Source organism: Puma concolor, chromosome D1 (assembly GCF_028749965.1).
Source record: "Puma concolor isolate L17-30 chromosome D1, mPumCon1.1.hap2, whole genome shotgun sequence".
NCBI lineage: Eukaryota > Metazoa > Chordata > Mammalia > Carnivora > Felidae > Puma > Puma concolor.
The window spans coordinates 7,326,100-7,346,010 of record NC_141676.1 but is presented as its reverse complement, the minus strand read 5'-3'; the positions used below and the strand labels follow the sequence as shown (position 1 = coordinate 7,346,010).

The following is a 19,911-nucleotide window of genomic DNA, read 5'->3' as shown; positions in this document are numbered from 1 at the left end:
GCCTGATGGGAATCCGGGTTTGCAGCCTGGTCCCCAGTCCCGCCAGGAACTCTGCACTGGGGAAGGAGCAGGTTCGGGGGCAGGGGTGAGGCCGCACTTTGCCTGGATCACCGAAGGAAGGCTGGCAGCAGCCCAGTTCTCTGTTCTTACCCCCCCCCTCACCCCCCAACCGGGAGCTTCAGAGCGAGCGCGGGCGCTGGGTCGAGGCCTTCCCTGTGAGGGTGTCCGCATCACTGTGCGTGTGTACGAGTGTGGGAGGAAGGGGACACCCCTTCATTCACTCAGCCAATCAAAGGTGGACCCGGCACCTGGTGCGTGTACCACAAAGTTGGGCACTGGGCTTCTGAATGAGGCTGTGTGTGTGTGTATGTGTGTGTGTGTACCAGACCATTCTGCCACCTCACCCCAAAACCCTGATCTCTGTTGCAGGGTCTGTGATTTGCACAGCCAGTGGTAGGTGGGTGCTTCTTTCGCCAGAGGCAACATACAAGAACACACATTCAACCACCAGTGCGTGCATGGGCACCCAGAGGCACACTCACAGCCACGCACACCTATCCACGTGCACACAGGCATTCCCAAAGAGACACACGGGGGCAGCTGCAGAAATGCCCCACCCAGGTAAGATACCCAGAGGAAGCACATGTTTGTCCAAGAACATACACATACACATACAAACTTGTGCACACAGGTACCTCCACATGGGAGGCAAGCGCACCCCCAGGGGAACAGGTGCACACAGAGGACTTGCTTCCAGGCTCATTCTCCCCCCGGGAAGCACTTTGCACAGAGTGGCCATTTACTGAGTAGATGAGCGAGGACACCCACCCACCAGTGGTCTTCCTCTCCAGACTGTGTGGAGGACGAGGAGACCCGGACTGCAGGGGGTGTTTCCTAGGGATCGGGAAGAGATCCCTGAGCCACGTCCCAGACTGGAGGACCAGTCTGACCTTGGAAAGACCCTCAGGCTGGCCCCACCAAGGCCACTAGAGGAGCCAGAAAATGGGAAGTGCTGAGTCAGGGCCTGTAGATGTGAATTCGCCTTTCTGACCCCACAGCCCACTGCCCCACCCATCCCCCTCTGCTTCTCTCCCTGCAGCCCCCCCCCCCATGCCCACACCCACATACACACACAGACTTGTCCAGCCAGGCACCGGGGCATGGATGGGCAGACAGATGGACAGGTGCAGTGACTCAGAGAGACTCTCTCAGACCCTTATAGATGGGTGTAAGAAAGGATAAGAGGAGGGCGGGGGCGGGGAGGGATGTAAGAGTGAGCATTTGTCTCCTGTCCCTACCCCCACCCCTCTGGGCCACCTTTGCCCATCAAGGGCAGGAAAGGTCACCTGGCAGCCGCTGCACCTCCCTGCCCCTCCCCCCAGCTACAGGGAGGTCTCCCCGCCAAGGTCCAAGGTTCAGGCTACCCAACATAGTTGGGACGCACCACCTCAAGACAGCCCCCCAAAAGGCACCCGCCCCAATGTGGCCCTTCTCCCAGACACAGTCCCGTGGGGACACACGGCGGAGGGCAAACGCAGCAAATACGGCGTGTGTGTCTGTGCACACACACACACATGCACACGCACGCACAACGTGAGGCTCGTACACCAAATTCACACGCGCAACCATGAAAAGACAGTCCCACATCACACTCCCGGGCAGGGCAGACCTGGGCGCACATATGCACACACACACACACACACACACGCACACACCACACGGGGAAGAGGCCGGGCTGGGGCGGAGGGCTGCGGGGAGGGGAGCCGACCAGGCTGCAGGGACGGAGGCAGCGCGGGAGGCGGGCGGAACCGGGAGCGAGCTGCTCTTCACAACACAATCGGCCGTCTGTTGTTATAGCAACTCAGCCCCCAAATCGTGAAACGGATATTACAGCCTTCAGAGGGGGCAGGGCAGGAGGGGGGCTGAGGGCGAAAGGAGGGGTAGCGCGAGGGACCCGATGGGGGACAGGGCTGGGGTCTCAACAGAGGGTAAAGCTGCAGGTGACCTCAGTGAGGAGTGGCCCGGCAGGAGTGGGGTCTCAAGGGGAGAGGGGAGCATGGGGTCAGGGAACCCCGAGGGAGGGGCTGAGGCCATTGCTTTGCAGGTAGGAATGGGGGGCGGTGCTCAAGGCGCCACCCCCAGGACAACCCACAGCTGCTGTTCCACACACCCCAGGTTGGGGGGCAGCTCCCCATTGGAGCTCCAATGTTGGAGGAGACACCTCCCACTCTCAGGGCTGCTGGAGCCTGGCCCAGCTTCAGAACCTTCAGAAGCACCCCCACCCCACCCTCTGAACCCAGACCAGCCTTAGAAGTAGCCCCAGGTAGCGGTGACCCCCAAAACCTCGGTGCTACAGACTCAGGAGGGAAGAGCTGGGTTGGGAGAGGCCACAGGAGGCGGAGAGCGGGATCGATATGCATTTCCTCTGGAAGTCACCGTCCTTCCGCAGCACCGGGTCAAGAGGCTGCCAGCCCAGCAGGGGCTACTGGGGCCACGGCTGCCCAGGTCCCCACCTCCCTCCCTGCCCCACAGCCAGCACTCAGGGCTGCCCTCTCTCCCCCACTTGCAGTGAGATTCCCACCGCCGCCGGAAGTATTCAAGCAGGGGCTGAGAGGCCACCTGTCAAGCGAGGGAATTTGGGAATTTCGGCCATGGGCTGAAGGCTACGGTGACCCAGGCCACCGGGCCCAGCAATTCTGGGTGCAAAGAAGCCGTAGCATCAAGTCTGAGACACGCCCCCCGCTGCCCGCCCCTGCCAAGATTCTGGATTCCTGGAGATTCTAGGCCCTCTCCAAGATTATTATGTCTCAAGGTTTCTAGGTTCTCAAGTTCTATCCCCCAATTCCACTCCCCCTAGGATTCCCAACACGTGAGATTCCAGGTCTCCCAAGATTCTCTGACTACAAAGTTCTGGATGCTAAGATTCTAGCCCCTGTCCTTACGGTACCCCCCTCCCCCCCCTCCCCCGCCCCGTGAAGATTCTAGGCTCCGATGGGCTGGGTTAATTACATGGGCCTTTTTATTCCATCTGGAGAATACAAATATTCACAAGAATCTGTACAACCTTAGGGACGCCAGCCCCGGCCCAACCCTCAGCTGCATGCCACCCTGACCCCCCACCCCACCCCCCCCAGCCCCAGCCTGCCGCCCCAGCACCCCAGGCTTCCTGCTGTGGTCCAAGTCTTTCCTCCAAGGCAGGCCTGAGTGTTTGATCCAGTCACAGCTGGGAAGGAAAACAACAACACAGGTTGTCAGGGAAAAAGTAAGAGTCCACCCGGCCTGGGCCACGCAGACAGAGCGCCTGTTTCCTTGATCCTCCCCTCCCCCCATGTCCCCAGCCCTCAGCCACGCAGGCTGCCCAGGACTCACCATCAATTACAAGTGGATGTCAAATACGCCATCCTCCACGGCCTGCACCTCCTCCTCTCTGATCTCTGCAGGGAAGTGGGCGGGGGTCGCGGGAACAGCTCCTGGGTCCCTGTGCCTTCAGCAGCCCTTCCCCCACTCACAGCAGGCACCTCACCCCATCCCGGAAGCAGACCCATCCACCAAAAATCAACTCACTGAGTGACCAGTCGGCCCTCCCGGTTTTGAGCCTCTTCTAAGTTTTCATTCCACCGCGGCTTTTTCACAGCCACGTAGTTGTCAGTGCAGTTTGCTTCAAATGTCAATTTTGTGTGTGTTTCACATTTTAGACCCCAGCACTTCGGAAGGCTCCATGCAAATGGCTTCACTTTTTCTATTTTTGAGGACTGATGCCTGGTGCCTGCCTCTATTTGTGAGGACGTAGGCCAATTCAAATGGCTGTGGTCAGCTGCCTCCGACCCCAGTTTAACACGGTGGTTCAGAGTGTTCTCAGCAAAATAAATCATTTGGGGAACTGTCATTCAAGCACACTGCGCTAGAACCACAGGAGACCCCCGAGACAGCCGCCAAAGATTTCCAGGGCAAGGGACATTTCTCAGAATGGCCTCCAGAGCAGACAAAAAGGGACAGGCAAAAAGGCAAATGGCTCACAGGATTCTCTCTCCAATACATCGTCAATCCCCCTAACAAAATAAGAGTGTGACTGGATTTTTGTTTGTTTGTTTTTAAAGTAAGCTTTATGCCCAACGTGGGGCTTGAACTCACTACCCTGAGCAAGAGGCACATATTCCACTGCCTGAGCCAGCCAGGCACCCCTGTGACTGGAATCTTGAACCTCTTTCACTTTTACTCTTTTTTCTTTCTTTTTTTAATGTTTATTTATTTTATTTATTTATTTATTTAATTTTTTTATTTTATTACTTAATTTTATTTTATTTATTTTTGAGGGAGACCCAGAGCACGAGCAGGGCAGAAAAAGAGGGAGACACAGAATCCGAAGCAGGCTCCAGGCTCCGAGCTGTCTGCCCAGAGCCGGACACGGGGCTCGAACTCACAGACCGCGAGATCATGCCCTGAATGGAAGTCAGACGCTTAACTGCATAACCCACTGAGCCACCCAGGCGCCCTCACTCTAACTCTTTATGTATTATTCGTTTCTCTCAGCTTCAGAAGGTCAAGGTTTCCTGAGCCACCTTCTGGCCCCCTTACCTTTTCAACCCTTCATTATCACCCCACCAACATCACAGAATTACAAACTCCAGGAAGCTTTCCCTCCTGGATAGGTTAATACTTTGCCACAATGGCCCTGCCTCCCTCCCCGCACAGGACAGCACAGGACAGCACAGGAGGAGACCCCCTCTTACCTGGAGGCCGGGAGCCTCGCCTACCTGGGCGGGGCAGGGAGAAGCTGAAGGCTCGGTGATGGGTGTGTGTGGGCGAGGGCGAGGGCGCAGGCCCCTCCAGACTCACGCTCTGGGCCCGGCGCCGGCACTCAACGGACAGACGGTCTCTACATTGCTTGTGGCAGTTCACACCGCAGGCTGGGAGAGGCAGATGGGGAGCCCAGCCAGGGCCCTGGGTCAGAACGCTCTCCGGCCCCTTCCCTAGGCCTGCACCTCTCCCCAGTTTCCTGTGCTCCTGAGCAGCTGCCCCACCAAAATACGACTCTCCTTCCAAAGTGCTTCATCCTGCTCGCCAATCCACACCCTCCGCCAAGTCCTCGGTGCCCGGGCAGCTGTCTCACCACAATAAAAGCCCACTTAAAGGCTACCCCCTTCAATATAATCAGCACGCCCCTCTGGCTCCAGGGTACCTCACTCCTCCTCGGTTGCCCCGCCAAAATTAGAATCCCCGCCCAGAGAGTAGCTCTTCCCCTCCAAATTCAGCCCTCCGGCCCTGCTCACCTCGGCATTTGAGGCCCTGCTTGTAGATGCCCAGGATCTGAAATAGAGGAGGGGGCTGTGCTGGGGGAGAGGGCTTGAGAGGTAATGATTTCACCTCTTCTTTCTCAAGGGCGGGGACTGGGACTGACCCACTCTGGGGCTTTAGAGCCCCTCAGGCCAACGCAGGCGCAGAACGGCCAGAGAGGCAGGCGGAATTGACAAGGTTCGCCTCTGCTGCGAGGCCTCCAGCAGGGGCGGGGCCGGAGGGTGGGCGGGGCGAGCGGAGGGGCCAGGGCTGGAGGGGTGTGGCTTGGTGGGGGTCTCACCAGGGCCTTGCAGTGGCGGCAGGCAACCGGGCGCAAGGAGTTGCTCTCGTGGAAGTTGTGCACGAAGCCCATGCGGCCGCCCAGCACCGAGCTGGAGCGCAGGAAGTAGGACACCATTTCCTCCCTGCTGATGCAGCCATCCCTGCGGGGGGGCGGGGTGGGAGAGGGAGCGCCTCAGGTCGGGGCCCTCCCCCGGGACCAGCCACCCACCAGCCTAACCCATCCCACTGGCAACTTCCCTACCAAGGAAAAGATCCTCACCCAACTCCTGGTTTTAGATTTCCTGGTGCCGGAAAGAGAGGCCTAGACTTGGGAGCCAGGCGGAAGCACCAGCCGCTACTACTTGTGTGGTCTTGGGCAAGTCACTTCCCCTGGGTTTCCTTCCCAGAGAAATGGGGATCATAACTCCTGCCGGGGTCACTTCACAGCGTTGGCATGTAAACTAACTAGAATTTCCCACGAGATTATCAGCCTTTGTTGCCCAAAGTGAGCTCTTTGGAACACCCGTTGGGAGCCCTGAGATTCGAGAGACTTCTGCTGAGCTCTGGGACCAGGCAAGATTGGGAAAAGCCGCCTGCATCGGACTCGCATGCGGGCGAGTGCTGGAAAGACACCTGCAATCAGGATTCCCCACATAACCCAGGGGTTCCCACAGAACCCTTTTCTCACCTATTAACGTATTTTAGGAAAAGAGCATGTGCTCTGGAGACAGACCTCCGTTCAAATTCTGGCTTGGCTACTTCCTGGCTGTGTGACCTTTGGGCTCATTAATCTCCCTGTGCCTCAGTTTCTTCTTCTATAAACGGGGACAGTGATGATTCCTGCCCCTCGTGGGTTTGTGTGAGGACTGAATGAGGGCACATGAAGCATTTATAACAGTGTCTGTGTAGTTGGTAGGTCCTGGGCCACGCGGAGCTATTTCTGTCAGTGTTCATCCTTGTTGGAAACTCCTGACTATTATTATATCTGGGGCTCCATGATGTGGTCCAGGTGATCCTTCAATTCAGTGGGGCATTGGGACAGCTGGCCATTTAGAAAAAATATATACATCACCCTAGATTCTTACCGCACGCTGTGCCTGGACACTACGTTCTCACTGAACTGAGACCACTGATGTAAAAACCAAAATCATGGAAGTATCTGGAAAGGTGTAAGAGGATACCTTTGGAATTTCAAGGAGATGAGGGCCTTTCTAGACATAACACAAATCCAAGAAGTCATAAAGGAAAAGACGGACATATTGAACACGCGACACTTTTTAAAAATTTTATATGGAAACGGACAACATAAACGACAGACTGAAAGAAAATATTTGCAAACATATTCGACAGCAAAGAGTTAACATCCATTAACAGAGATTCTGAAAATCAATGAGAAAAAAAAGACCCACAAACCCAGTGGAATAATGGACAAAGAATATGAACAAGCAATTAACAGAAGGAATATAAGGGACCAATAAACATATGAAAAGAGATCCTACCCCCGCTAATATTAAAGAGATTCAAATTTAACCAAGACACCATTTGCCAATTAGACTGACAAAATTGTAAAGCTTATTATAGCGTCCAGTGTTGGCAAGGAAGTTGGGAGATGGGCACTCACTCACTGCTGATGGGGGTGCAGGCTGGCACAACCTTGCCTGAGGTCACTTTGGCAGGCTCTCTCCTAATTTAGAATGTGCATATCTTTTGATCCAATTATCCCACTTCTAGGAATTTCACCTACAGAAATAGTGGCCTGGGTGCATTGGTACAAAGATGTTCACAGCAGCATGGCGTATATTAACAGCGGAAAACTGGGGACAGTCTACATGTCTGTCATGATAATGACAGCGGGACACTCTACAGCTATTCTAAAGAATGAGGTCGTTCTGCATGAAGCTGGCGTGGAAAGATGTCCGTGATAGAGGGTTACGTGGAAAACAAAAACAAAAGCAAAAAAGCGAGATGTGCAGTTCCATCAAGAAAGTGATAATAAATAAATAAATAAACAAACAAACAAACAAACCCATCACCACCACCACCAACAACAAAAAACCCTGCAAACCCTGCTGCTACAAATACAAATACTAGATCCCGGTTAAAATATACCAAAATTTGCTTTAAATGCATAGGTGAGTTTGTGGGAAAGAAATGGGCATCCTCACATTCCAGAAACAGAGAGCGAGTGTCAAGCTGAGGCAGGGAGTTGGGACCAAGGCTGAGGCTGCCCTAGGAGGGGGTTGCTGGTCTCCCTAGTGAGCCAGGTGCTGGATTTTGGTGCCCAGATGGGCTGGGCACAAGGCTTGGGGTGTGCAGGAGGTGGGAAGTCGAGGCTGAGACCCCCGCGCGAAGCTGTATCTAAGGTCTCCAACAGCGAGCGGCACCCTCACTAAAAGTGTGACCTGGAAAAAATCCACCCACCAACCCAGGGACATAACCTAGAATTCTGTCTCAGTTCTGGGAGCAGAAACAAAGCAACTGTAACCAGCCCCGTGGGCAGAGCTAGATTTATACCACAATCCTATTTGTCCATGGAACAGGCACAAACAAAATCTGTAGCAATTTGCACATGCAGGGAGGGGAAGAAAAAAAAAAAAAGACTGGAAGGACACACTGTTGCCAAGCCAGTGGCATTGCAAACATGTTACTAATAATATAGCCTCTTCTGATGGGAAAAGATGGGAGGAGGAACGTAACTTTGGCGTCTCACTTCATACGCTTTCTTCACTGTAAATCTGTTTTACTACCTGGATTTCTTTTTTACCATGGGGCTCCGCAATATGGAAAAAAAAAAAAAAGCCCAGATTTTTGAAATATGAATAGCATTAAAAATATAAGTCGACCTGACATGGGGCTGTAAATTGCGACTGGAGTTTTTTGTCTGCTCAGCAAAACAGGGATATGAACATGGTTGCAGAGGGCATGTTTAACCTACTTCAGAGAATCAGCTGTTTGTCCAAATTGTCAGTATGTGAATTGTTGATAAGCAAGTGGGTGCTGCTAATTACAGGCCTTTCTTTTCTATTCATTAAAACAGGCTACCCAGGAGTTGAACTTGCCCACACTTTTTGCCAGCTGTGAGCTCCACAAATAAAGCGGCATGTATGTAGCAACAGTCCCCAGGCCACAGTCTTTGCAAGATTCAGGTGGGGCCCCCGCATCTGTCTGAATGAGTGGGGTAACCCTGTGCTGCCACAGCTGGAAGCCTCCCCCTCCAGTACGAGCCCCTCCCCACATTGGTGGCTTCCTCGGCCGCCGCGATCATCTGGTTCAGTGGCCTCCTCTTGCACAGGAGGAAGCTGAAACCCGGGGGGGAAGTGAGCCTGCCTTCCCTCTCCCCCAGCCCCCAGCCCTCCTCACTGGTTCTGGTCGAGGTCCCCAAAGGCGCTGAGGTAAGGGAAGTTCCCACGGATGATCTGGAACTCTTCCTGTGAGATGTGGCCGTCCCCATCGACGTCAAAGTTCCGGAACACAGACTGAAGTGCACGGAGGGACACGCGGGGGACAGGAGGACAGGAGAACGAAACAGGCGTCAGTCCCGTCCTGTCCACAGGCCCCGTCCATGTTATGAAGGGTGCTCAGGCGTGGGCGCCTCTGCAGCTCCCCTTTCTCTCTCCCTTCACTGTACCCCCCCAACCCCCCCCCACTGGCTCCGCCCCTTGCCTGCTGGAGCCTGAGCCCTGGCCCTGGAACGAGGCGCCAGTGTGGCTCCGAGGGTGGTGGCCAGGCAAAATCGTTCTCGATGGACCGCTCCGGACCTGTCCCCCGACCCCTCAGGTTGCAGGGCTGGCTGCCACAGAGTCTCACCTCCACCATCTTCTCGATGTGTTCCACTAGGAGTGCTTGATCCAGCCTGGGTTTGGCGGCTGAGGTCCACTCATCCAGCACCGGGGGCCGGGGAGGTGGGGTGCAGCTTGTGGGGCTGGTTGGCTGTGGGGATGGTCAGGCCTGAGTGAAGGCCAGAGGTGAGGGAGTCCAGGGCCCGGAGTGGGGGGCGGGGGGCAGGCAGGAAAGCCCTGGGGAGAAGGGAGCCCGCCCAACAAGCTGGACAGGGGAGGTAGCCTCTGTCCTGGGATTTTCAGGAAGGGCAGAGATGGGGGAGAAAGAGGTGGGGGAGAGTGGGGAGGCAGGGATTCCCTGTCTCACCGAGGACTTCGAGCGAGGCTCCCGCTGCAGGGACAGCTGGTAGAGTTCATCCTCCGTCTGATACTGATCCAGAGATACCTAAGACACACAGGTCTGATCACACCCCCTGCCCCTGCTGCCCTCAGGAGCCCGCTGTCCAGAGCCCAGGGTCATAGGTCCACTTAGAGGCCACGGCTCGGCCTGGAACCCAGCCCAGAAGCTAGACTCGGGACAAAGGCCACCTTTGAACACACCCCAGTGACCACACACCAGCCTAGCGCACAGAGGAGACCCCGCAGCTTGGCCCCAAATCTTGGGCACAACGCGCCTCCAAGAATCCAGCCAAGAATCCAGGTCAGAACACAACCAAGAGCTCTGAAATTAAGCCCCGACCTAGAACCCAACCCCACATCAAGAATCCAGCTCAGATTTCAATCCTGATCCCAGTCCAGAGGCTAGAAACCGTTAAGAATTCACTCTAAACCCAAAACTCCAGGGGCGCCTGGGTGGCTCAGTCGGTTAAGTGTCTGACTTCGGCTCGGGTCATGATCTCACAGTCCGTGAGTTCGAGCCCCGCGTCGGGCTCTGTGCTGACCGCTCAGAGCCTGGAGCCTGTTTCGGGTTCTGTGACTCCCTCTCTCTCTGATCCTCCCCTGTTCATGCTCTGTCTCTCTCTGTCTCAAAAATAAATAAACGTTAGGGGCGCCTGGGTGGCTCAGTCGGTTAAGCGTCCGACTTCAGCTCAGGTCAAGATCTCGCGGTATGTGAGTTCGAGCCCCGCGTCGGGTTCTGTGCTGACTGCTCGGAGCCTGGAGCCTGTTTCAGATTCTGTGTCTCCCTCTCTCTCTGACCCTCTCCCGTTCATGCTCTGTCTCCCTCTGTCTCAAAAATAAATAAATGTTAAAAAAAAAAATTTAAAAATAAATAAATAAATAAATAAATAAATAAATAAATAAATAAACGTTAAAAAAATTTTTTTTTTAAACCCAAAACTCCAGCCTCGGCTCCGTGTCTAGAACCTAGTCTAGATCTCGACTAGAACCTAACTCCCGTCCTCGACCCCCACACCGAGTGCAAGGCCAAGCCCAGACCTTTCCTAAGAGCTCAAGGCCATGTTTAAAAACCACCCCTCACCCCAGACGCCAGAGCTGAGCCCCAAGCCTTGAACACAACCCACTGCCGGGAACCCAACCCAGGACCCAGGCCTAGCTTCAAGCCCGGCACAGAAAGTCCACATGCCAGCCTCGAAATCAGACCTGAGTCCACAGCCCCTTTCAGAGGCTGGAACTCATCTCGGTGTCCACTCCAGACCCTGGACCCCAGGGCTGGATCTCAGTTCCTTGATCAGAACCTAGAACACCAGGCCAAGCCCACAGCCTGGTGTGAACCCAAGACCAGAGGTGGTTGTCCACGCTGGTGCCCAGCCCCCCCCCCCCCCCCACAGCGTCCCTGTTCCCAAGCCCCCTCACCGTGAGTAGGCTCAGCAGATCTGGGTTGGCCTGCACTGGTGGCCGAAGGCTGGTCACCATGGCCAGCTCCTCCAGGATGCTGAAGAGCTGTTTCATCTTGGCCCCATTAAGTCGGGTCCGGGCGGGGTCCAGCCAGTCAGGCAGTGCCAGCTGCAGGGCCACCAGGTCCTTGAGGTGCACGCCCAGGATGGGAAAGCGGAAGCCCACGCAGGCTGCCAGCCGGCGTCGATAGTTGCCATAGTTGCCTGTGGCTGTCACCAGTTCCGTGAGACCTTCCCAGAGCTGGGGCGGGGCGTGGTGGGTGGGGGCAAAAAGCAAAGAATCACACACACGTTACGCACATCACTGGCTCAACTACGCCTCCCCCCGCCCCCCCCCCCCCGAGCCCTGGAAATGTGGGAGAGGATGAGGAGTCAGAGATGGGTGAAAGGTTAAAAAATCCTCCCTCACTGTCCCCCAGCACTGTCTCCCTTAGCCCCTGGGGGTCAGAGTTTATAGGTCATGACTCCAAGGGAACGCCCACTGCCAGATACCCCACCTCCACACCAGCCCTGGGCACAGACTATCCCTAACATTTAACAGAAGAAACTGAGGCTCGGGGTGGCAGACAGAACAGGACAAAGATCCAGAAGAAATGTCCTCAGCTGTGTCCTTTGTAACCGCCCACACTGGGAAGACCCCCAAATGTTCAACAGTAGACACATAACTTGCAGTAGACTTACAATAAAATATCATACGGCAATGGAAACGAATGAGTAACAGAACGTTAGAAGGAAAGAAGCAAGACATAAAATAACACACAACATGATCCCATTCATAGGAAATTCAGAAACAGGCAACAAAACTCCCACGTTATTTTGAGATTCATACAACGTGGCATGGTAAAGCTGTAAAGAAAAGCAGGGCCGTCATTACAAAAGTCATGACGTTGGTTACCTCTGATTGGGCGGGGGGCGGGAAGGGGGGTGGGGAGTTACGGTCTAAGGTGCTGGAAGCTTCGATTTCTTGACCTGGGTGCTAAGTTACACAGGCATTTTCTTTCTAATTTTTCTTTAACCTCTACATACATACGCTTTATATATTTCGCTCTATGTACGTCAGTCACCCAATATGTTAAAGTAAATAAAGAAAAGGGGGGCGCCTGGGGGGCTCAGGTGCTTAGCGTCCGACTCTCGGGTTTCAGCTCAGGTCATGATCTCACGGTTCAGGGGATCGAGCCCCACATCGGGCACCGCAGTCACGGCACGGAGCCTGCTTGGGATTCTCTCCCAATCCCTCTGCCCCTCCCCCGCTCACACTTTCCCTCTCAAAATCAATAAATAAATAACTTAAAAAAGAAAGAAAGAAAGGAAGGGAAAGAGAGAGAGAGAGAAAGAAAGAAAAGGAGAGGAAAAAAACACAAGCTTTGGGGTCAGGCAGACCGGTAAGCCCCCACTCTGCCACTCGGGTCGTGTAACCTGTGAAAAGCATGGAACCCCTCCAAGCCTCAGTTTCTGCATCTGTCAAATGGGGACAGGAGTGCCCAGCCCGCGACGCTACTAGGAGTTGTCAGTGAGGCCAGACCTGGGAAAGGGCTAGCCCGGGGCTCGACCAGGCTCTTCCCCTGACCCACCCACCCCAGTCCCAGGCACCTTGACCGTCTCAGGGCTAACATGACTGTGGGTCTCCTTGAGGCGCGAGATGGAACTGTGGCTCAGGCCTCCGACCACTGCCATTAGCGTGTTGAAGTTCTGCAGCTGCAGGAGCTTCTGGGGGGCAAAGGAGGAGGGGCGTAGGCAGTCAGTCACTGAAGAGGCCCAGAACTTGGCCCAGCTTTTCTGGCGAGGAGGCAGTGGGTTGGTGGAAAGGAAGGACTCCGCCGATGGGCACCTGGGAGGCTGGCGGGGGGGGGGGGGGGGGGGGGGGGGTAGCGACGGGCACCTCTGCCACGTGGACGAAGTGTGTGATGACCAGGGCCCGCTGAGGGGCTGTGGGCTTGCTGAGGATCATGAGTTGCACCCACTGCGACACACTGTTGAAGAGGGAGATGAATCGCTCCAGGACGGGGTTGTCCACGGTGCAGCCGTGAGTCACAAAACTGTGATAGTCCTGGAACTGGGGGGTGGGAGTGGCCTCAGCCCCTTCGGGCCCCTCCCCTCACAGATGACCACGCCTCACCCTCCAGCTACTGAAACCCCCAACCCACCCTGTGACCCTGCCGACCCCAGGGACCCCCGTTCCTCCTGGGACTCCTCCCCAACCCAAACTCTACCCCTGACCACATGCCCTCCGGGGCCGCACCAGGATCTTGCAGAAGGAGCGATACTCCAAGTAGGTGAGATGCTCCGCCAGCTCCATGGGCTCCAGGTGGTCGAACAACAGGGACATCTTTCGCTTTTTCTGTCCTACGGGGTTCCGCTGGGTCACCTGCCGCTTCCACTTGTAGGTGGGGCTGGGGGGTGGGGGAGGGGGGCGGGGGCAGTGAGCCCTTTTGCTGGAGATGCCCCATCCCTTGTGGCCCCACACTCGTGCGCAGGCACCACTCAGGCCGACTGAGGACCCACACAGTCTGTGGCACCGTGCTGGCCACTGATGTCCCCGGTCCCAGCAACTCCTGCAAACTCCCCCCTCGTCATGCACTCAGGCACTGTGCCGGGCAACTGGGGGTACAGAGAGGAGCAAGACACAGTTCCTTCCCTTGGAGAGCTCACAGCCTACTGAGGGAGACAGACACAGAAACAGACAATCACCAAACTGCGCGGCGCGTCTACAGGTCTTTGCACAGAGGGGTCTGCACAAAGTGCAGGCCACGGGAGGGAATGGCAAATTCTGCCCCGGAAGGCCTCCGAGCCCTCAGCGCCCGGACACGGTCCACACCTGAGCTGAGTCTTGACAACACAGAGAGGCAGGCAAGGGGGGCCCGTATGAGCAGAACAGTCATGGCGCAAAGGATGCAGGGCAGGGAATGACGAGTGGACCCGTACAGCGGTCGCATGGCGTGCACGGGGTGGGAGTGGGCTGTGGAAGATGATGCAGGAATGCCAAGCCGCCTGGACACCACCAAAGGCTTTGATCCCCAGCCGAGACATTGTGAAGGCGACAGGGGGCCATAGGTTTTTCCAGCAAGAGAGTAACATGACCCTCACTCATTCAATTCAACAAACATTTGTTAAGTACAGATGGTGTAGGACGCCGAGCGCCCTCCCCAGCCCTCAAGCTCGCCCCACGCACACACTCTCGATGTCAATGAGGCTGCTGTGCCGCCGGTTCCCTTCTTGGTCTAACAGAGCCTTCAGCTCCTTGATCTGCTCAGCGAGCTCAGGGTTCAAGTCAAACTCTGCTGGGAATGCCGAGATCCAGTACCTGGCGGAAGTTCTGAGTCACCCAAGGCAGCCCTCCCCCCACCGCCCCCTGGGATTGTAGTTCCCCAAAGAGGGGGGAAGAGCCCTACACTGTGGCTCCCTCCCCCACCCCCTCCCCCCCCCCCCCCCCCGCCCCGTTCATTCCTTCCCCACCCCCACGGGGCAGATCAGAAAACCCAGGCCCAGACCAGGAAAGAGGCAAGCTTGTGACAGCCGGCCCACCATGGACAGAGCCCGGGTTCAAACCCACATGACCAACTCCCAGAACGTGTTCTTTCCACTCCTTCAGGCCAGTCTGAAGCCTGAGAGAAGGGAGCGAGAAGAGGGGACAGCGTCGCAAAAGGAAGGCTCACCTGACCAGGTGGCATGTTTTCACCTGCAGCGAATTGGAGTTGTCCTTCCGGGATTGTTGGTAGGTGAAGGAGAGTTAAGGAAAAGGAGGATGGAGACTAATTCTAGAAAGGGAGGCAGGAGATGGGTCCCGGCTTCTGGAGGGAGACTGTGGGAGGGGCCTGGTCCTAGGAGAGATGCTGGGGGCGGGACCTGGGGTGGGGCCTGTAGGAAAGGGGCTGAAGAGGGGGTGAGGGGCGAGTTTGGGGAGGGTGCACAGCTGGGAACGGGGCTAGGTTCTAAGGGGTGGCTGAACGCATGACCTGGGTTCCGGGAAGGAGGCCGGAGGAGGGACTTGGGCTGGGAGTAGGGACAGGTCCTAGGCTGTAGAGAGCCCAGGTTGAGGAGGGGCGGGGGCGGGGGCGGGGCCTGACTCGAGAGGCGGGAAGGGGCGGAGCCTCGGCCCTGGAGCAAGGTTGCGCCAAGCCTGGATTCTAGGGCTTATAAGGGGCCCATGCTCTAGGAGCGGAGCCCATTCTTGGCCTGGGCTGGGCGGCCTGGCTCCCCCAAGCAGGACTGCAGGGCCCACGGCGAGGCCCGCGAAGGATATATGTGGAGCAGTTTTGCCGCCAGCTGCGAAGAAGGGATGTACCAAGGGTGCATCATGAGGAACATGCGCACCAGCTGCGGGTCTCGCACCTTCCCGGAGTCATCTAACTCCGAGGGGTCAGAGAGAAGCGGGGTGACCCTTCGTCCCGTAGCTGTGGTCCCTAAAGCCTACCCCACAGCCCGCCGGATGTGTGGCCCCCCGCCCATCACCTGCTTTGCCAGGACTGTGAATCCTGTAGGCAGCTTAGAAAGAAAAGGTAGGGTGGGCGAGGGATAAGGCAGGATCTGAGGAACCGGAGGAGGGAAGCGTCTGATCCGGGCCCATCGTCCCGAGGGGAGCCAGCTGGGGCGGAAGAAGCCTGGGTTCCCCGGGGTCAAGAATCCAGAGGCCATTTCCTGAGTGCTTGGGGGAAAGGGCACCCCCTCACCAGATAAGCCGCCCCCCACCAGCCGGAAACAGCTCCCAGGCCAGAGATAGACAGTTCCTCCGGATCCTCCGGGGAGACAGATAACGCTCCGCATGTTCCAGAGTCTGGGGACCCCGTCCCTCCCTTCAATGCCGGCATACCAGGGAAGGGAAACATTTTATCTTTCCGAAGCGTGTGGATCTGTCTACCGAGCAATGAAGAGAAGGCTTTCGTTAAAAAGGTGGCAGGATGCGGAACTGGGTGGGTCCAGGCCAGGGGTCTGCCCGGGAAGGCAGGGACCCCGTTTCAGGCTCGGAGCTGGGCTCAGGCTGGGCGTGCCCTCCCGTGCCACTCACCGAAGGCTTCAATGCAGCCGCGGAGCAGCTCCTCCACCGTGCAGCCCTTGTCCAGGTCTAGGGTGCCCGCCATGGCCGCCGGCGCGGGGAGGCTGGGCCAAGCTGCACTCCGAAGCCTCCCAAGGGGCTCCGACCGGACCCCTGTCCCGGGAGAGACAGAGAGGGAGTCTGCGGAGGCGCCGGCGGGGGGTGGGGGGGGTTGCGAGTCGCGGGGCGGGCAGGAACGGGGCGGGGCGGGCACGCCCCCTGCTGGGCAGGGGCGGAGTCGTGCGCCGCGGCCACTCCCGGGGTTAAACGGTCTGGCCCGGGATGGTGCAACCCACCAGTTGGGAAACCGACCGGCCGCGAGGCTTCCGGCTCACCCTTGGAGTCGCGGGAAGGCCGAGGGGCTCCCCGGGGATGGGGACGAGCCAGGACACTCCGGGAACTGGTTTGTGCCCCAACCCCTCGTAGGCCCTCTTCTCGCGTCCTCTCCCCGGAGGCACCTGCAGCACCCCGCAGCTCGGCTCTACGCCCCTCCCGCTTCCCTCCCTCCACAGCCTCCCTTCCCCCGCAGGGTTATTTTGGGAACCCAGAGCCTGAGGGGACCTCGGAGGAATTTCTCCCTGGGATGGGAGGGAGGGAGGAACCCAGGCGTCCTGCCCGCATCGCCCCCTCCCGGGCTCCCGGGAGGGGAGGCGGGGCTGTGGCAACCCCCAGGGGCCTGCCCTTGGGGAGGCGAGCTAGAGTGCAGAACATTCCTGGGGCGGGGTGGGGGTGGGGGGAGCCCGCTGCCGCCCCGGAGGCGTCAGCGGGAAGCCTGAGCCTGGGAACCACGCGCTCCCAAGCCACCTCCTCCGTGAAGGCCCCAGGGGTCCGGGTTCAGCCCTTCCGCAGACCATCTTCCTCCCCAGCCCGAGCTCCGGACCCAGGCCCCATACTACACAGTCGAACTGTGAGCTCACTCACGGGCAGGCCACATTCGAACACACAGAGCAGGGCGCCCAGAAGGGGGCGCCAGCGTCCTGAGGGGTGGAGAATGCCGGTACGTCTCCACCAGCAACTCCAGTCACACGCGGGGTGATACACACCCATGCAGGGACACACGCTCATTCTATACCTGAGGCCAGAGGCCCACGTTGGGGTGAAAGACCCCTCCCCCCCATACACACACACTTGGGCCTCAGGCACTTGCCTCCCAGCCTCTGTCTCATACACACAATGGCACTCACACCCCGTGCACACATCCAGGAAGGATCCCTCGGGCACACATACCCAGCTTTCTAGCCCAGAATGCAAACCCGTTGATGGGGCCAGTTCTGGACTTGCAGCTCGCTCGAGCCAGGCCAGCCTGGAGTCCCGCGGCCACGGAGGCTCTGAAATCGCACACGTGCGCGCGCGCGCACACACACACACACACACACACACACACACACACAAGACAGTGCACCTACACGCATGTACAATCCCACACATGCACACACCCCCATGGGCGTGCACACACGCCCCCATTTCCTCCGCAGTCCAGAAACCAGCTCTGCGGCCGCAGCGCCCTGACACCCCTCATCCCCGGACGCTGGCAGAGCTTGGTCCCCCCCCCCCTCCCCGGTAAAGGTACCCCGTCCCCCTCCCCTGCACAAACTCGCCGGGGCTGGAGGGGGCTCCTCCACTGAGTTCTCTGGCTGACTTTTCCTAGCAGCCACCCAGAGCCAGCCCCGTCTAGCTCTGTCGCCTCCTCGCTGTGTGACCTTGAGAGTCACTTGGCCTCTCGGAGCCTCAATTTTCTCATCTGTCAAATGGGGGGTCCGCGAGAGAAGGTCCCGCTGAGACGTGGCTGGGAAGGGCCGGAGGCGCCGCGGATGCCGCCCCCTCCCGCGGGTCGTCCAGGGCGTTTCAGCTCTCTCCCACCTAGCCCGGACCGGGGCCGCAGACTCCGCTCCCACCAATCCACCCGCTGCCCCCGGCCCGCCTGCGCCACCCCGGGGGGAGGGGGGGGGGGACCCTGGGGGCCAGGCCCTCCTCTGCCTGGCGCCTCGCCCGCTGTCGCTCACTCACTCTTGGGACCCGCGCGGCACGGAGCCCGCACCCGGCCGGGCCGGCGCCACCTCCGTGCGCTCCCGCCCGCCGGCCTCGCTGCGGCTGCAGCTCCCGCCCGCTCTCGGCGCCGCGGCCCCGCTTCCCGCCGCCCCGCCCCCGCGCCGCGGCCGCCCCCTCCCCTCCCCACCCCTCCCGCCCCTGCGCGGGGCTCCGCACCGCCGGCTGCGCCTCCCCCACCGGGGGCTCCCTCTCGCCCCGCACGCGGCCGTCCCTGCGGCAGCTTAACCCCTCCCCTGCCGCGCCGCCCGGGAAGCCAGGGCCGCGGGCTGGGGCTGCGCCACCGGCCGCGCGGAGGGTGGGCGAGCGGAGGTCAGGCCTCGCGGGACGTGGAGGGGGGATCTAAACCGAGAGCCCTCTCCCCCCACCCAGACGCCCCTACGCCCCCCGCCCTGCCGGCTGTTGGGCAGAGGAAGCCGGGAGGGGCAGGAAGCGGACTGCGGTGGGGAAGGGGCGCCCCGCCCAGCCCCCGGCCCGGGTTCCTGTTTTCGAGACAAACCGTTCCCACGGGGCTAACCCGACCCGGGGCCGGGCGTCTTCCTGCGGGCAGCGGGGGGCACAGACCTGGTAGAGATCGGGGGCGTGGGGAGAGCGGGTTCTGTGATAGCCTGGAGGAGGGGCTAGGACAAGATGGGAACATTTTGGGGACAGGGGCCTTGTGGGAGAGGGAGGCATGAAAACGCGGCTACCTGAAAACGGGGCCTCGATGTCTGTGGAGGGGGGTGGGGGGGCCCCCGAGTTCACACAGGAGGGACTGGGGCCCCGGAAGCCTGGCTCCTCACGGGGCCAGATGGGAAGGGGCTGCTGCAAGCGGCGGGTGGGTTCTGCGCAACTTGGGGGACTGGAGGTCTGAGTGCGTCTCCCCCGCCACCCCACCACCCCCCGGGGCAGGGAGGAACTTGGGAGGGGCAGCCACAAGCAGTTGGGGTCCCACAAGCCAGGCCTAGGAGAGCCGGTAACCATTTCCGGCTGTTTGGATTCAAATACACTCACTGTGAAACCACCGGCCCCAAACCTGCCTTTCGAGGCTTGCCCCTTCCTGCCTCAGGGCTGGGGAGGCAGGACCTCCCCCACACCTCAGTTTTGGTAATAGGAGGCCGAGAAACAGCCTCTTTCTGGTCCTCAGTTTCCCCAAAGTGAGGGGAGGGGGCAACACTTGGCCTAGCCCAGACCGTCTGTGAGTGTCCCCCACCCTAACTCCCCAGACTTTAGACCGAGCGTAGCCACCTGCTCAGAGACCCTTAAACGCCGCAGTGGGGCGGGGCTACGGGCGGAGTCAAGAAGGCGCCAACCACCCACAGGCTCCTCCCCCTCCCAAGTCCTGCCCCGGACAGTGTGGACCCTCCGTAGTCCTAGAGGCCTCGGCCCAAGTCCCGGCTCCCAGCCCCTGTGGGCCCCACCCAGGAGGACGCCCCGCCCCCGGCCAGCTTGGCAGGCCGCTGACCTAGTATGGACACAGCACTGGGAAGAGAGGCGTGGAGGGTGACGCCTGAAAGGAGGCTGGAGAGCCTCGGGTCCCGCCCCCATGGGCTGCCCCCTCCTTCGGAGGGGACGCACCTGCCGGTTGTGGGGGCAAAGCGCGGTGACTGCGCAGCTGCCGCGGTGCCTGCCCAGAGCTAAAAATATTTCCCAACAGACAGAGGAG

The 19,911-nt window shown here is 58.8% G+C and overlaps 1 protein-coding gene across 8 annotated transcripts; it reads right to left on the bottom strand.

Moving 5' to 3' along the window:
- Positions 1–2,997: 2,997 nt before the first annotated feature.
- RASGRP2 (RAS guanyl releasing protein 2) lies at positions 2,998–18,356 on the bottom strand. 8 transcript variants are annotated; one of them, XM_086677014.1, is made up of 18 exons: positions 18,228–18,356; positions 16,194–16,334; positions 15,432–15,534; positions 14,845–14,907; positions 14,361–14,492; positions 13,431–13,581; positions 13,071–13,244; positions 12,782–12,898; positions 11,151–11,432; positions 9,703–9,780; positions 9,364–9,486; positions 8,917–9,032; positions 5,576–5,717; positions 5,271–5,307; positions 4,731–4,907; positions 3,565–3,658; positions 3,370–3,434; positions 2,998–3,223 (listed from the first exon to the last, which is right to left on the bottom strand). In XM_086677014.1, exons 2-17 carry the CDS (start codon positions 16,264–16,266, stop codon positions 3,389–3,391), a joined length of 1,908 nt encoding a protein of 635 aa, XP_086533140.1. In that variant the 5' UTR covers positions 16,267–16,334; positions 18,228–18,356; the 3' UTR covers positions 2,998–3,223; positions 3,370–3,388. The 8 variants fall into 8 exon arrangements, with proteins under 8 accessions (XP_086533140.1, XP_086533146.1, XP_086533141.1 ...); XM_086677020.1 differs by lacking the exon at positions 18,228–18,356 and adding an exon at positions 16,556–16,702; XM_086677015.1 differs by lacking the exon at positions 18,228–18,356 and adding an exon at positions 15,999–16,042.
- Between the last annotated feature and the right edge of the window lie 1,555 nt (positions 18,357–19,911).

Coding starts and splice junctions, on each gene's coding strand:
- RASGRP2 (XM_086677013.1), bottom strand. CDS start 15,952: ATGCGGAGCGTTATCTGTCTCCCCGGAGGATCCGGAGGAACTGTCTAT. Junction 9,487..9,702: donor AGCCTCGCTCGAAGTCCTCG/GTGAGACAGGGA, acceptor CCATCCCCACAG/CCAACCAGCCCCACAAGCTG. Junction 5,718..8,916: donor GGGGACCTCGACCAGAACCA/GTGAGGAGGGCT, acceptor GCCCCCCCGCAG/GGATGGCTGCATCAGCAGGG.